Here is a 13,751-nt window from a genome sequence, read left to right on the forward strand (position 1 = left end):
TTTGACATTATTTCTATATTAAAATCTCTATAGCTTAAAATGACCATCATTATGATCACTTTAATACTATAAATCATAGGCTGCAAACTAAAAATACTCTAATTCATGGTTAACTAAATGGATGAGGCAGCCTGGCTATAGGAATTCTGATATTCAGTCATCAGTTTTCTTACTGGAACTGCTGAGTCTCAGCGAATGGGAAATGAGGACTTTCAATGAATGGGGATACCCTCTCCTCCTAAGAGGGTTCTGCTGCTAGGCAGCTGCATTTGATAATTGAGGTGCAGTGACACAGACCCAAAATTAATGGAGAACCATCTGAAAATCTGGCTGCAATTCCTGATTTTCATAATGAAATCATCTGACTGTTTAAATGTTGAATCATTAAAATGTCCCCAAAGCCAATATATGGAACCTGAGAACCAATTCTGGTCACTGATTTGTGACTCAGATATAGTCTTGCTGGCGTGGAGCCTTCCTGAATATAAAGGTCATTCTCAACCACCCTACAATCCATTCCAAAGATCTATGGCAGCAGCAATCCCCCAACAACTAAGTCTACACATGTACTTTAAAAATAGTATTTTCAAAATTATTATCTGCCAACTTTCTTCATATTATGAAGTTAATAAACTTTTTAAAAGTAGGCAGATAAGAAATGTACTATACCATCATTGGATTTACTGTGTTTGGGTAAATGTATAGTCTCAGCTCAGTTCAATTGCTCAGTCATGTGTGACTCTTTGCGACCCCATGGACTGCAGCACGCCAGGCCTCCCTGTCCATCACCAACTCCCAAAGCTTGCTCAAACTCAGGTCCATAGCATTGGTGATGCCATCCAACCATCTCATCCTCTGTCCTTCCCTTCTCCTGCCTTCAATTCTTCCTAGCATCAGGGTCTTTTCTAAGGAGTCAGTTCTTAGCATCAGGAGACCAAAGTATTGGAGCTTTAGCTTCAGCATCAGTCCTTCCAGTGAATATTCAGGACTGATTTTCTTTAGAATTGATTGGTTTGATCTTTCTGCATAATTTTATGTGTTTGTACATATGTTTGTGTTCTTTAGAATTAGACTAGAAAAATGTCTTTTAAAATAAGGAGCACACTGAACTTTTACACCAGAAACTGAATATGATAAAAGCAACTCAACCATTAAAGTGAGGAATTCAGGGATAAATATGAACTGGATCTCCTCTGTGTAACAGACTATCTTCCTAACTCTCTCCATAAACACCAGACTTGCTCCAGAATTACTGGAATTGAATTACTGCTCCTCAACAATTAGAAAAGAGATGGGAACTGAGAATCATTTTTAAATATAGTTTTGGACAATTCAACAGAGTGAGCTAATAATAATATGTTAGTTTTCTATTATCACCATAATAAACTCTCAACTCAATGACTTGAAATGACATAATTCATTATATTATAGTTCTATAGGTCCTGAGTCTGACCAGACTAAAATCAACATGTCTAGAGAGCTGCATTCTTTTTTGAAAGCTCTGCTGATTTTTCCTCCAGGTGTTCCCCAGCTCCTGACCCACTTCATGTTCATAGCCAGTAATGTTGCAAGTCTCTGACCATCCTTCCATAGACACATCTCCTACTGACAATAGCCAGGCAAAGCTCTTGTCTGTTAAGGACTCGTGTGATTAGATTGAAACTCTCAGATGATCCAGGATAATCCCCTCATTTCAAGGCCTTTAACCTTAATCAGATGTGCAAAATCCTTCTTGCCATGTACATGAACATATTTAAAGGTTTTCAGGACGAGGATATGGACATCTTTGGAGGGACATTATTCTGTTCACCACAACTAGGAACAAAGATAACTATCACTTCTAAATGCTTACTATGTTTCAGCTGTTATACTGATGATAGTACATGCTTCACCTCATTTGGTTCTAAAAACAACATGTAAGGTATGTAACATCATCCCATTTTAAAGATGAAGAAAATGAAGCCTAGAGGTTAGGTACATTGCTCAAGATCACAGCTAGCAGACAGCAGAACAAAGACTCAGATCCAAGAAATCTGGATGAGCTAGTATCCATACTAAAATACCTTAAAATATTTGTGGAGATGAGGAGGCTAGAGAGAAGATTAAGATTTGATTTGGACCAACTAAAGAGAGAAGCTCTGTGGAACACTTAGCCATTTCCTGTCTTTTTCCTTGTTGTTGTTGCATTTCCTAACATTTAAGGGATATGTATGCTCAAATCTATTGTATAAAAATGCCTCAGGTTGTGACTTAATGGTTATGATTTTGTTCTAAAAAAATTCTAAATTCAGCTCTCATCAGACCACACTGAAAATATGCTTTCATGGAGTTCCAAGAATACTGACAAAGCATTCTGTCTTCTTTGAAATGAAATATCCTATCACCTTGATTCTAGCTCTGATTGTTAGAAGTATCATCAATTTAATAATCATTTTCACAGCAGAAAAGAAAAATAACATAAAACAAAAACAAAGTGAAATACTAATGCGTCAATGTACACATCTCAATTAGAAGGTACAGAGGCTGAGTGAAATGTTTTAGAAACTATAAAATGTGTCTTAGAATTTCCAGAGTTTGCTGGCTTTATCGCTAACAATTCCATTTACACTAAACTTGCCATTATAAACAACCTATACTTTTGTACTTACTCTTCCTTCTACCTGAAATTCCTTCTCTCACTCTCCTGAAATGTCTATTCATCCTTAAAACCTCAATTTAAAATGTCACTTGGTGACGCCTGCCCCAAACCAGGCTTAAACCAGACTACTCACTGCCCCTTCTGAGCTGGCCACAGCTCTCTGCACTTCCCTTTGTTACAGAATATACCACAAAGTACTGTAATGATTCATTTACACCATCTCCTTCTATTAAATTGGACCCTACTATGCACCCAGATCAAAACTCTGCCGCCAAGAAAAGTGAAAGAAATGTGTGACATCTTGAGTTTTTCACAATCATTCACACACAGTTCTAACACAACCCATTTTACTGTTCATTCATGACTCTTATTTTTCAACCTGGAGCTCTTTATCAGTACTTAGCTGAAGTGGGTTAGTTAACTATTGATAAAGGCTGCAGTAGGCAGCCTTTAAGAGAGTTTCCATCTCGTGATAGACGTGGCTTTGTGTAATTTCCCTCTTTAGCATGAGCTGGATCTCAGTGCTTTGCTTTGAACCAATACACTTTAGCAAAAGCCATATGTTATTACTTTGGTTGGGTCACAAAAGGTGTTGATTCTGTCCTGCCAGCAGGTTCTTTCTCTGGCCGGTTTTGATGAAACAAGCCACCATGTTGGAAAGGGTCATATGGCAAGGGAACCAAGGGAAACTAATGGTCAACAGCCAGGAAGGAACTGAATACCCCAACTACAAAGGTAAGGTTAGAGAAAAACCCTCCCCCAGCTCCGGTGGACACATTGATTGTAGCCATGTGAAAGACCCGAAAAAAAGAATCCAGCTATTCTATGCCCAGATACCTAACCCACCGACTGTGAGACAATAAATGTGTGCTATTTTAAGCTGTTAAACTTGGGGGTTGTTTGTTATGCAGCAGTAGGTAACTAATAATAATGTTAGTCCCTCTGATAGAACTTGGTTTAAGCAAAAGAAAGCCTCTATGTGATATCAGAAGTTATCTAAAGGAAGTAACAATCACTGAAATAGGTGGCAACACATAGACTAGTGAAAATATTATCCAAACAGAGAGTGAGGCTCTGCTGTTATCCGGCAGAGGCACACAGGAGAGAAATGGCTCTGGATTTGAGAGAAGCTCAGTCTCCGAGTCTAAACCCATGACCTGAACATGATACTGCAAAGGCACCGTGGACTGAGGAGAAAAGGGGAACACAGGACTATGTCACCAGGAGGATACACAGCCACTGCAAGACTAGATCAGCAGCAGAGCCAGACGAACTCTGTTCCACGGAGCATACAGTGAAGAGGGAGAAGAAAGGCCACACATCCATTCTGGCTAAGGTGCTAAAGCCAACAATCAAGGAAGGATGTGAAAGGCATCTTTTAAACCTCAATTTCAATAATTCTGTCCCCCACAGGTTGTCTGTTTCTAAGACACCACTATTATTCCACTCCTGGCATGTATAATCTTTGTATTCCCCTCTGTGAGTTTTCAGCTCTGTGCTTTTCACATAAAAATCTCATATTAAAACTCAGATAGTAATCCATTTGGGACAAAGGTGAATTAGGGTTTACCAACCAAGTCAAAGCCAGTGAGTCTGCTTAATGAGGCAGCTCCCATCACTTCAGTGTTCGGATGACCTTGCACAGAGGCAAGCTTGTGCGGACGCACACCACTGGGTGTGCTCTCTGATCAAACCACAGCCAGGCTGGAGGACATACATGGATACGAAGGCTGGGCTGAGATGCTGCATAAAGGCTCTGACAAGCCTGGAAACCACTATATTGGTGGTGGTGTACAACCCCCACTCACTGACAGATTCAGATAGCACAGACTCCTTTTCCAAGCTTTTCATCTTGAAAAAGGCAATTCAGCTCCCTGAGCCTTTGAGCCTGTTCCATTTTGAGCTGACTGCTAATTGTATGCGTGCACATATGTGTTTCAGAAGAGAGATAAGCACATTGCCTTGGCCTCCACACTCACTGTGCAGACGTGTCTCACTTCTGTTCTCTGTAAGTTTTCCAAATGTGGTCTGAAGTTTTCTAAACATTAACCCTTCCTGGTAACCACAGTACACATTCTTCTAGAGAGGTTTTCTTGATTATGTTTGCTTAAAAAACTGCTTTTCATTATTAATTCTTTGAGTCCTGAGGCTTGGTATTTTAATTCAATTTTGTAATCATGTTAAGATTTTCAAGTTACTCAATAATTTAACTATACAGCATAATAATATATAAGGAACTGTAGGAGATGAATGAGGCAGCTATTAGCATTAGAGGCTGTATTTTTAAATTTTAAAACCCCAAATCTGATTTTTCATGTTTAATGAAATATACCACAACTGTATCATATTTTGTAATGTTGATTCCAGAAAAGGACAATTTGGAATGATTACTCATAAAAATGCAAAAGTCTTTCTCAATAATCATGGCAACTAATGGCCAGATGGTAGGATTGTCTGATCATTGATTGTGTGTCTTTAGAAAAGAAATTCACATGGAAGCAGCCAGGCTCATAAAATCTGCCCTGCCTGAGAACTGACCAGACTCACTAATTCTCTATAGGCCATATTTCTACTCTGGGCAGATTAGTATCCACAGTAAGGCCTGGATGCAGCTATCTAGCCCCTGGGTATCCCCATCTAGCATTCATTCTCAAGAACAATCTGAGGAACCTCCCTGATCCTAGGAAGTACAACAAATCCTCCTATGGAAGGAGTTTTTCTAACTTCCAGAGAGAGTGCTATTCAGTTACACCAAGGTTTCTCTTTTCTTTTTTAAGCTCCCATTCATAGGTACATAACAAGTCAGTTGAATAAATAAAAATACATTGAATCTATTGCTCCAGCAAATCTATCTGTTTATAATAATAATAAAAATAATTCCATTGAAAAACAACCAGAGAGAAGTGCCCAGTTGAAGAAGTCCTAGGGAAATAAGACATTTCCTCAAGAGGATCACTTCTCTAATCACAATAGCAACAACAATGATAGTAGCTAACTTTATTACAGATTTCTTCTGTGCTAGGTATTTTACTAAAGAGCCAAGGCCTTTTATAGTTAAAATTACTTTATTTAGGATTTTTGTGAGCACTGATATGCATATTTTCACTTCCTGTTCTTTACCATCGTCTCTGATCTGTGCTTCTCCTGGCCTCCTATCCTCTCTGCCATTGTCCACAATACTTGTACTTCCTTCACAATTTATATACCAGTAATTATCATGCTACACGCACAATGAATTATCTATTTTCTTCTGTACTTGTGATTTTGATAAATCCACTGAGAGCCATATTAAAGCAGCGATAAAAAAATTATTGTAGATCCATAAAATAAATTATCAACTTCAATTTAAATTCTTTTTGGAAGAGTGAAGGATAAAAAGAATAATATTATGTGGTGTTTCATCTCTTTAAGCACTTTAAGGAAATTACCTTTTCTAGCATTAATTAATAGGGGATTCAAACAAACACACACAAGAGACAACTATTTGTGGAAGGGGCATGCATGGGTTACAATAGACTTAAAATCTTTGCTTTTGTTGCTCAGTAGTAAATCCTCTGCAACCTTCTGTGTATGTCAAATAGCATCCAAAACTCTAGAAAATGTTAGAAAATCAACAGTAATAAAACCTGACAAATAGGATGGTAATGAATTTTTAAGAAGTCAGTATGGGCCATGTTAGAGAAAAAGAAGTAACCGCAACAATGAGATCATAAAATGTAAGCACTAGGAGTATTCAATGCTATAAAAAGTTAAGTACTTTAAGAAGTAAAACTCCTCAGGGAACACCAGAGGAGGCTCCGTGTTTAACAACAAAAATCAAGTATCCAGTAGAATTTCTTGTGCTTAGACACTTTATGAACTTTCTGTGATATGTGACAAGGACTAAAGCCAGAATTAGTAGCTCTGGAACAATGGAAGCAGTTAGGGTAAGTGCACAGTGAGGAGGAAGCAGAATAGTGCCATTTGAGGGGCCCTAAGAAACCCCTTCTGCCGCATTCCCCTAAGTTAAGCTAAGAACAGTTTTTTTTTTTTAATGTATATTATTGAAGTATAGTTGATTTACAATACTATATTGATTTCTGCTATACAACAAAGTGATTCAGTTACACACACACACATCACACACACACACACACACATATATATATATTCCTTTCCAGATTCGTTTCCTTTATGGTTTATCACAGGATATTGAATATAGATCCCTGTGCTATATAGTAGGACCTTGTTGCTTATCCATCCTATACGTAACAGTTTGCATCTGCTAACCCTAAACTCCCAGTCCATCCCTTCTCCAACTCCCTTTCTCACTGGCAACCACAAGTCTGCCCTCTATGTCTGTGAGGCTTAAGAACAGGTTTTTGATAAGAGAAAGAAGAGAAAAGAACTTGGGAGAGAGCTGGACTTACCAAGAAGGGGCCCCTTTTGTGGCCAAAGGCCAATAAAAGGACACTGGGTACCATAAGAACTGAGCGAAGGGCTCTCTATATAAGGTCTAAAAAAACAACCAGGAGAGGAAAAAGGAAATTAAAAAGAAAGTATACATGCTACCTTTTTGACGAGGTGACCCTAATTTCTCAACCTTGGCACCACGGACATTTTGGGTCATATAATTCTTTGTTATGGGGAGCTGTCTTATACTGGATGTCCTGTGTAGGATAAAGATGAATGACTCAGAAAATAACCACAGGAAAAGCTCCCAGTTGAATGGATTCCAGAAAAATAAGAATTTCCTCAAAGAGGTTAGTTAGTGTAATAATATTATAGGATGTTTAGCATGTCTCTGGCTTCTACCTGTCAGATGCCAGTAGTATCCCGCTTTCGCACAGCTGTGGTAACCAGCAACATGTCCACACACTGTCAAATAATCTCTGAGAGGCAGGAAGGCAAAATCACCCTTGCTGGATACCACCGCCCTAAAGGATCAATTTTCTCCCTAAATTGGGCAGGATCTTTTCCATTCCTCGGTGGTAGCATGGCTTACCCTCCCCATTCCTGCTCCCACTCTAAAAAACTACACAAGAGTGGAAAGCTTACAGGCTCATCAACCTAAGAAGAATGAGAACTCCATTTTTTCATTATAATATTCAAAGCAGAGAGATATAAATCATGAAAATCTGAAATAAACCTTTTCCTTCAGGATATTTTTATCCTTTGATAATTCCAAAATCTGCGACCCCCATCTATATTACCAGAACTATCTTATTCTTTGTCCACTACACAAGACTTGTGTCAAGAAGAACTGTCTACACTGCTATATTCAAAATGGATAACCAACGAGGATCTATTGTATAGCACATGGAACTCTACTCAATGTTATGTGCCAGTCTGGATGGGAGAGGGGTTTGGAGGAGAATGGATACATGTGTATGTAAGGCTGAATCCCTTTGCTATTCACTTGAAACTACCACAACATTGTCAGCTGGATATATCCCAATACAAAATAAAAAGTTTAAAGGAAAAGAAAGGGGGGCTGATAAGATTCAGAAAGATGTTTCCAATTTAATCAATGCTTATGCAAGTAAACCAAGAAAGGCATTCAGTTCAGTTCAGTCGCTCAGTTGTGTCCGACTGTTTGCTACCCCATGGACTGCAGCACGCCAGGCTGCCCTGTCCATCACCAACTCTTAGTCGAGATAATCAAGACACTTTGTTATGCATAAAAATTAAGTTATTTTTATAATCAGAGAGATAAAAGAATGGACTGCTAACATCTTGGCTTGTACAAACCAAACCCTTTTCTTTCCCTTCCCTCTGTGTTTTTTCTCCTTCTTTCTTTCTTCCCTCCCTTCCTCTTTTCCTCCCTCCTTTGCTTCCTCCCTTCTTCACTTTCTCTTTTCTTGTAGGTAGACCCATGTTTTTCTCCAGAATAGAAAAGAACATGAGGACAGAGATTATGAAGTATTAAGCATGAAAAAAACCCTCACTGGAAGGAAAATTTACGAGTTGACAAACATTTTAAAGTGCAGCATCAACACTTTATTAAGAATATAAAGTGTGCAAATGGTGCAACTGAGTCATCAATGAAACTGCAAAACAGTCAGAGGCCCAGAAAGTGACAATTTCTATTTCTTCTCTTGACTTCTGATCATTACTATAAGATCTATAGGGGGAAAATTCCTTTTAGAGTTGAACTGAATGAAGTGAAACAATCTATAGAAAGACAGTTTAGCTACTGAGCATTATAAATTCAATCATGCAATTCTAGATAAAATATGAATCTTTTCTCCTTACTTGTTTTCATGTGGTTACAAATTGAACAAATGGTGAACAACATAAGAACTAAGAATAAGAACTCTTATCTCTGACTCCCCTTTTGCCTTCCACTAACTGCATGACCAAAGGAAGGCAATTAATCTCTCTGAGCCTCAATTTCCTCATTTATGGAAGTTAGGAGATAGGACTAGATTATCCTCAAGAATTTTTGCATCTCTAAAATCTCATCATGAGGAAACTCTAACTCAAATTATCTGAAAGTGACAGGGGGAAAAAACAAAACAATCTGCAATTCTACCAACTATGGAAGGTGAATACTCTGTGTTATACATAATTTCTATGCCAGAACTATAGGGTATAAAAACAAAAAAGGCTTCTTTAATTGATCAAAGCCCTTGACTCTAAAGTAGCACATATTGCCTTGGATTTTTCTTTAAATTAGAATGTCTATGATTTATTTTCGGGTAGGGTAAGCACATTTGAGTGTCTGCTGGGTACAGTGTTAACAAGGTCACTTGTCATGCTATGGCAGGGTGCTCTTCACTAGAAAAGAGTGGATACAGAAGCAAAACAAATTCAGAACTTCAAGAGCTCAGTCACAAACATCAGAGAATAGCTCTGCAGTGGTGTCTTGACATTTATTCTGGAAGGCCTACTCTTGCAAGTATGTGAATGCCTATTTCTAAAACTCAGAGAAAATAAACCCTAATGTTCGCAGAGAAACAAAGTCCTACTCTGGTCTTATTAGAGCTCTTGAAAAAGTACAACTATGATGCTTTCAGCCATGAGGCAAACCCACAACAGAGAGGAGTAATTTCTTCAAGCCTTCTGTACAGATGCTAATATGAAAGGGTGGAGGAAAAGATTCACAGAGGGAGAATTTTAAAATGCACTCCTTTACAGGAACCCTAAATATGTGCATGGTAAAGCATAATGTTTTGCCAAAGATCATCTGACTCTGGAGGACAAAATAAAATTCACCCATAGTCCCAAGAAAATCTAACTTTTATGTATGGATGTAAATTCTCAAATTTGCAGACCTACTCACGTGGTGGTGGTTTAGTCACTAAGTCATGTCCGACTCTTGTGACCCCATGGGCTGCAGCCTGCAAGGCTCCTCTGTCCATGGGATTCTTGCTCACAGTAGATAGAAATTTCAGAGGCAAGAAAGTCTCTTTTATTTATTTATTTATTTTTATTTTTATTTTTTTTTAATTTTTACTTTACAATTCTGTATTGGTTTTGGCATACATTGACATGAATCCACCACGGGTGTACATGCGGTCTCTTTTAAATGGAAGCATAGGAATAGCTTGTTGGAAATGCTGGTGCATCAATAAAGAAACACATTCTAGCATCTGCTAGATCGTGAAATCCCTGGCTCTGGTTCCTTAGGCAAAAAATCATGGCCTTGATAGCTTTTCCTAAGATGATTTCAACCTTTCTTGGTATCCCAACAAAGGGACAGTTCATTTTTATCATTAGATACTTTGAAATCTTAAGAGAAATTCTCCCTAAGTAGTCAAAAAAAAAAAAAAAAAACCCAAACAGTAATTTGTGGGATTTTATTTGGAAAGAAAATATACTGAGAGAGGTAGAGCCAAAGAAGGAGATGCTCTGTAAGGGATGACAGCTGAACTAGCCCTAGGATTTACAGCCAACAGAGAGGCTCAGGATGGAAATGAACCTCTTGAAAATACCCTCCCCGAAGAAACACTCCTCGTTCAACACTATGTCAAATTTTGTGCTGTGTATTCTTCCTTACTTATCTCTAACAGTTTTTAAGATTGTGAGAAAAACAAAATGAATCACTAGGAAATACAAAAATGTACAAAGCTTTTTAAGTCTCTAATGACAAAAAATTAGCAGACTCCTTGAAAATTGCTAACACTGATTTTTAAGGAGCACATCTTGAAATATCACTCTCTGAATAGTTTTATCTTAGACAGTTTCATTATTCATTACATTAGAACTCAGATTTATTGATATTACCAATATTATGGCAAACTATTTTATTCTTCATATATTTATTAAGACTTGTTCTTTTATGTTCCCTTTTTTTTATGTTGAAAAATATCTCTGTAGTACTCCATCAGGATACTTTGCCACTCAGTGTGATGATATTTTTTTATAAAGAGAAAGTGCAGAAGTGTTCCCATAATGTGGAAATGCCTAGGATGAACTAACAAAAGAGCAAGAATCTGTAAATCCATTGACAATTCTATATTAAATATATTTTCTACCTTCAGAATATCTTTGGTTATTCTCCATAGAAGGCACTTCCCATTACAATTTATTTTCATGTTCTGTTTTATAGACACTATACTTGAATTTAGAGGAAGGACCTTCCCTTTGCACTAACTAATAAACAGGATACCAAGTACAGACGGTCCTCACTTTCAATGGTCCAATAAATGATTTTTTTGACCTCATGGTGGTGTAAAAATGATAGACATTCAGTAGTAAATAAACTTCTGAATTTATCTTTTCCCAGGCTAGCTATATGCAACACGATACTTTTGTGATTCTGAGCAGCAGTAGAGAGCCGATGTAAACAACCGGTACATTTACAACCATGCTGTTTTTCACTTTCATCATAGTATTCAATAAATTACATGAGATAGTCAACATTTTATTATGAAACAGGCTTTGTGTTAGTTGACTTTTCACACCTGTAGGATAATGTAAGTGTCCTGAACACATTTAAGGTAGGCTAGGCTAAGCTGTGATGTTTGAAGGCTTAGATGCATTAAATACATTATCAACTTAATAAATTTTCAATTTATGGTGGGTTCATGCAGACATAACCACGTTGTTAAATCAAGAAAGATCTGGAGTATTATCACAATAATGAAGACTTGGAAGAATACACATTAACAAAGGCAACATTTTTATTATAGATTTTGTATTTTTACCAGGAAGTATTATAGAGTCCTTCCCGGGCTTCTCAGTATTGTTTATACATCCACTTGATAAAAACTATAAGTTGGAGGTAGAGTGAAAATGACAAGATAACACTTTAAGTACTCTCCAGCTTTATGATTCTACGTTTTTCTAGAATATGACGTGTGTATGTGTGTGTATATGTATACACACACACACACACATATATAAATATATATATGCTTCTTCTATTTAAAAAAGCCAAAAGAATGTCATATCTCACACCCACATTTCTTTAATCCCCATATTCTGCAAGCTACTCTGCTAGCACAGTTTTCTTTCATATTCTATAGACTATAATGGGAATAGATTATTGTATTCCAGGACTGACTTTAGACACTACTAACACTCAAGATACCCCTGAGCAGGTCTCTGGATGGGACTGATGGGAGTGATATTTCATAAGACAAACATAAGCAAAACTTCTCTGAGGCAGGTACTCGACCACACTTCCCAGAGGAACGAAGTTTTTCCCTTTTCCTAGCACACCAAGAATCGTTTTCTGAAAACATCACATTATTTATGTCATCATTTCTCTATTCAAAAGTTGACTGTCATGTAGAGAAAATATTATTTAAGGGCTGTTTCTCAGATTTGCCATAGAATTCAAATTAGTGTTGTGTATAAATACTATTTAAGTATACAATTTAAAAAAAAGTATACAATTATGCATTACTGATTTTACTCTTCAGTTTATCTTTACATTTCTAATAGGAATTTCTTGTCCAGAGCAAGGAGATAGTTCTTTCCTTAGAACGGATTCAGAATTAACTATCAAATAAAAAAGATATGCTTTTACTTATGACTTGTTTTGTTTTAAGTGGGTATTTACGGCATGCTTCTCCAAATACCTGAGTTTAAAAGAAACTTTCAAAAGTCAATTTAAGGCATAGAGGTAGTTTACTTCACAAATAGCCACTGTGTACCTGTGCATGAATAATCGTCAATTCTGATGTATCCAGTTTTGCAAATGCACATGAAGGAACCCGGGGTGTTGACACACATCGTGTTCTCACGACAGTAATGGCGCCCTTCGGCACACTCATCAATGTCTGTGAAGAAAAAGCAGGGCAAGAGGTCAACCATGGCAAATATTACAGGTTTTCTACAATTTTCTTTGGTGTTGAGAGGGCAAAAGTTACTAATTGAGAAGAATTTTAAAAATGTATTCAAAGTATCTCTTTTAATAGAAACCCTTGATGTTGAAATGACAGAAACTATAATTTTTTTTTTCCTAAAAGCTATTGTTGGAGTTTAAAATATATCTTTTTATTCCAACTTGCATCATTCTAAAATATATTTCAAAATATCCAGCCCATTCATCTACCTTAGATAGAATGATAAAATGAATCAGAACGTAGAGATTGGGCTGCCTTAGGGTATTAGAAGCTTCAATCACTGAGCATACCATATATTATTTTTTGATTCATTGGCTATTCTGTACACTTGGGGAGGCCCTGAAAGAGGTAAATAAAATATTCAATAAACACCAGAACTTGAAAATCTTCACTTAAAGATATGAAACCAACAACTTGTAGTTTATTAGAGATATAGCTATCCCAGTAAGTGTTGAACAGAGATGAAATTACAGTGTAGAGCCTGATATAAATAAGAAGCTGTAAAACAGCAAAATAAGATAACATATTGAAGAATTTTCATAGTAATTCATATTCTAAGCATTGTTTTCTTGGTATTGCTTAATGTGTCTGAAGATAATATTAATGCTCTAAGGATTTAGTGCAAACTAATAATCTAATTTTGTTCAATTATAATGAGGTTAATGCTAAGGCTAGAGGCCACTATTCATTTATTCCCTCTTTCAGTGAATATTTATGTTCCCCCTTCCTGTTCCAAGCACTGTTCTGAGGCTTACTGATGAAAACAGAAGGGCATGGGTAAGGTATGATGTGTCTTCAAGGATCTCCCATCTAGAAGGGAAGTAGATCAAAGAATC

At 37.0% G+C, this 13,751-nt stretch overlaps 1 protein-coding gene across 2 annotated transcripts in view; it reads right to left on the reverse strand.

The window, feature by feature from the left end:
* The window catches only part of NELL2 (neural EGFL like 2), a 382,484-nt gene that overhangs the window by 149,917 nt on the left and 218,816 nt on the right, over window positions 1-13,751 (reverse strand). For both annotated transcript variants that reach the window (XM_040233810.1, XM_040233809.1), the window contains exon 14: window positions 12,724-12,849. In XM_040233810.1, coding sequence (XP_040089744.1) covers window positions 12,724-12,849 — 126 coding nt within the window. The remainder of the gene's footprint in view (window positions 1-12,723; window positions 12,850-13,751) is intronic.

This window comes from Oryx dammah, unplaced genomic scaffold, assembly GCF_014754425.2.
Source record: "Oryx dammah isolate SB20612 unplaced genomic scaffold, SCBI_Odam_1.1 HiC_scaffold_29, whole genome shotgun sequence".
Classification (NCBI taxonomy): Eukaryota; Metazoa; Chordata; class Mammalia; order Artiodactyla; family Bovidae; genus Oryx; species Oryx dammah.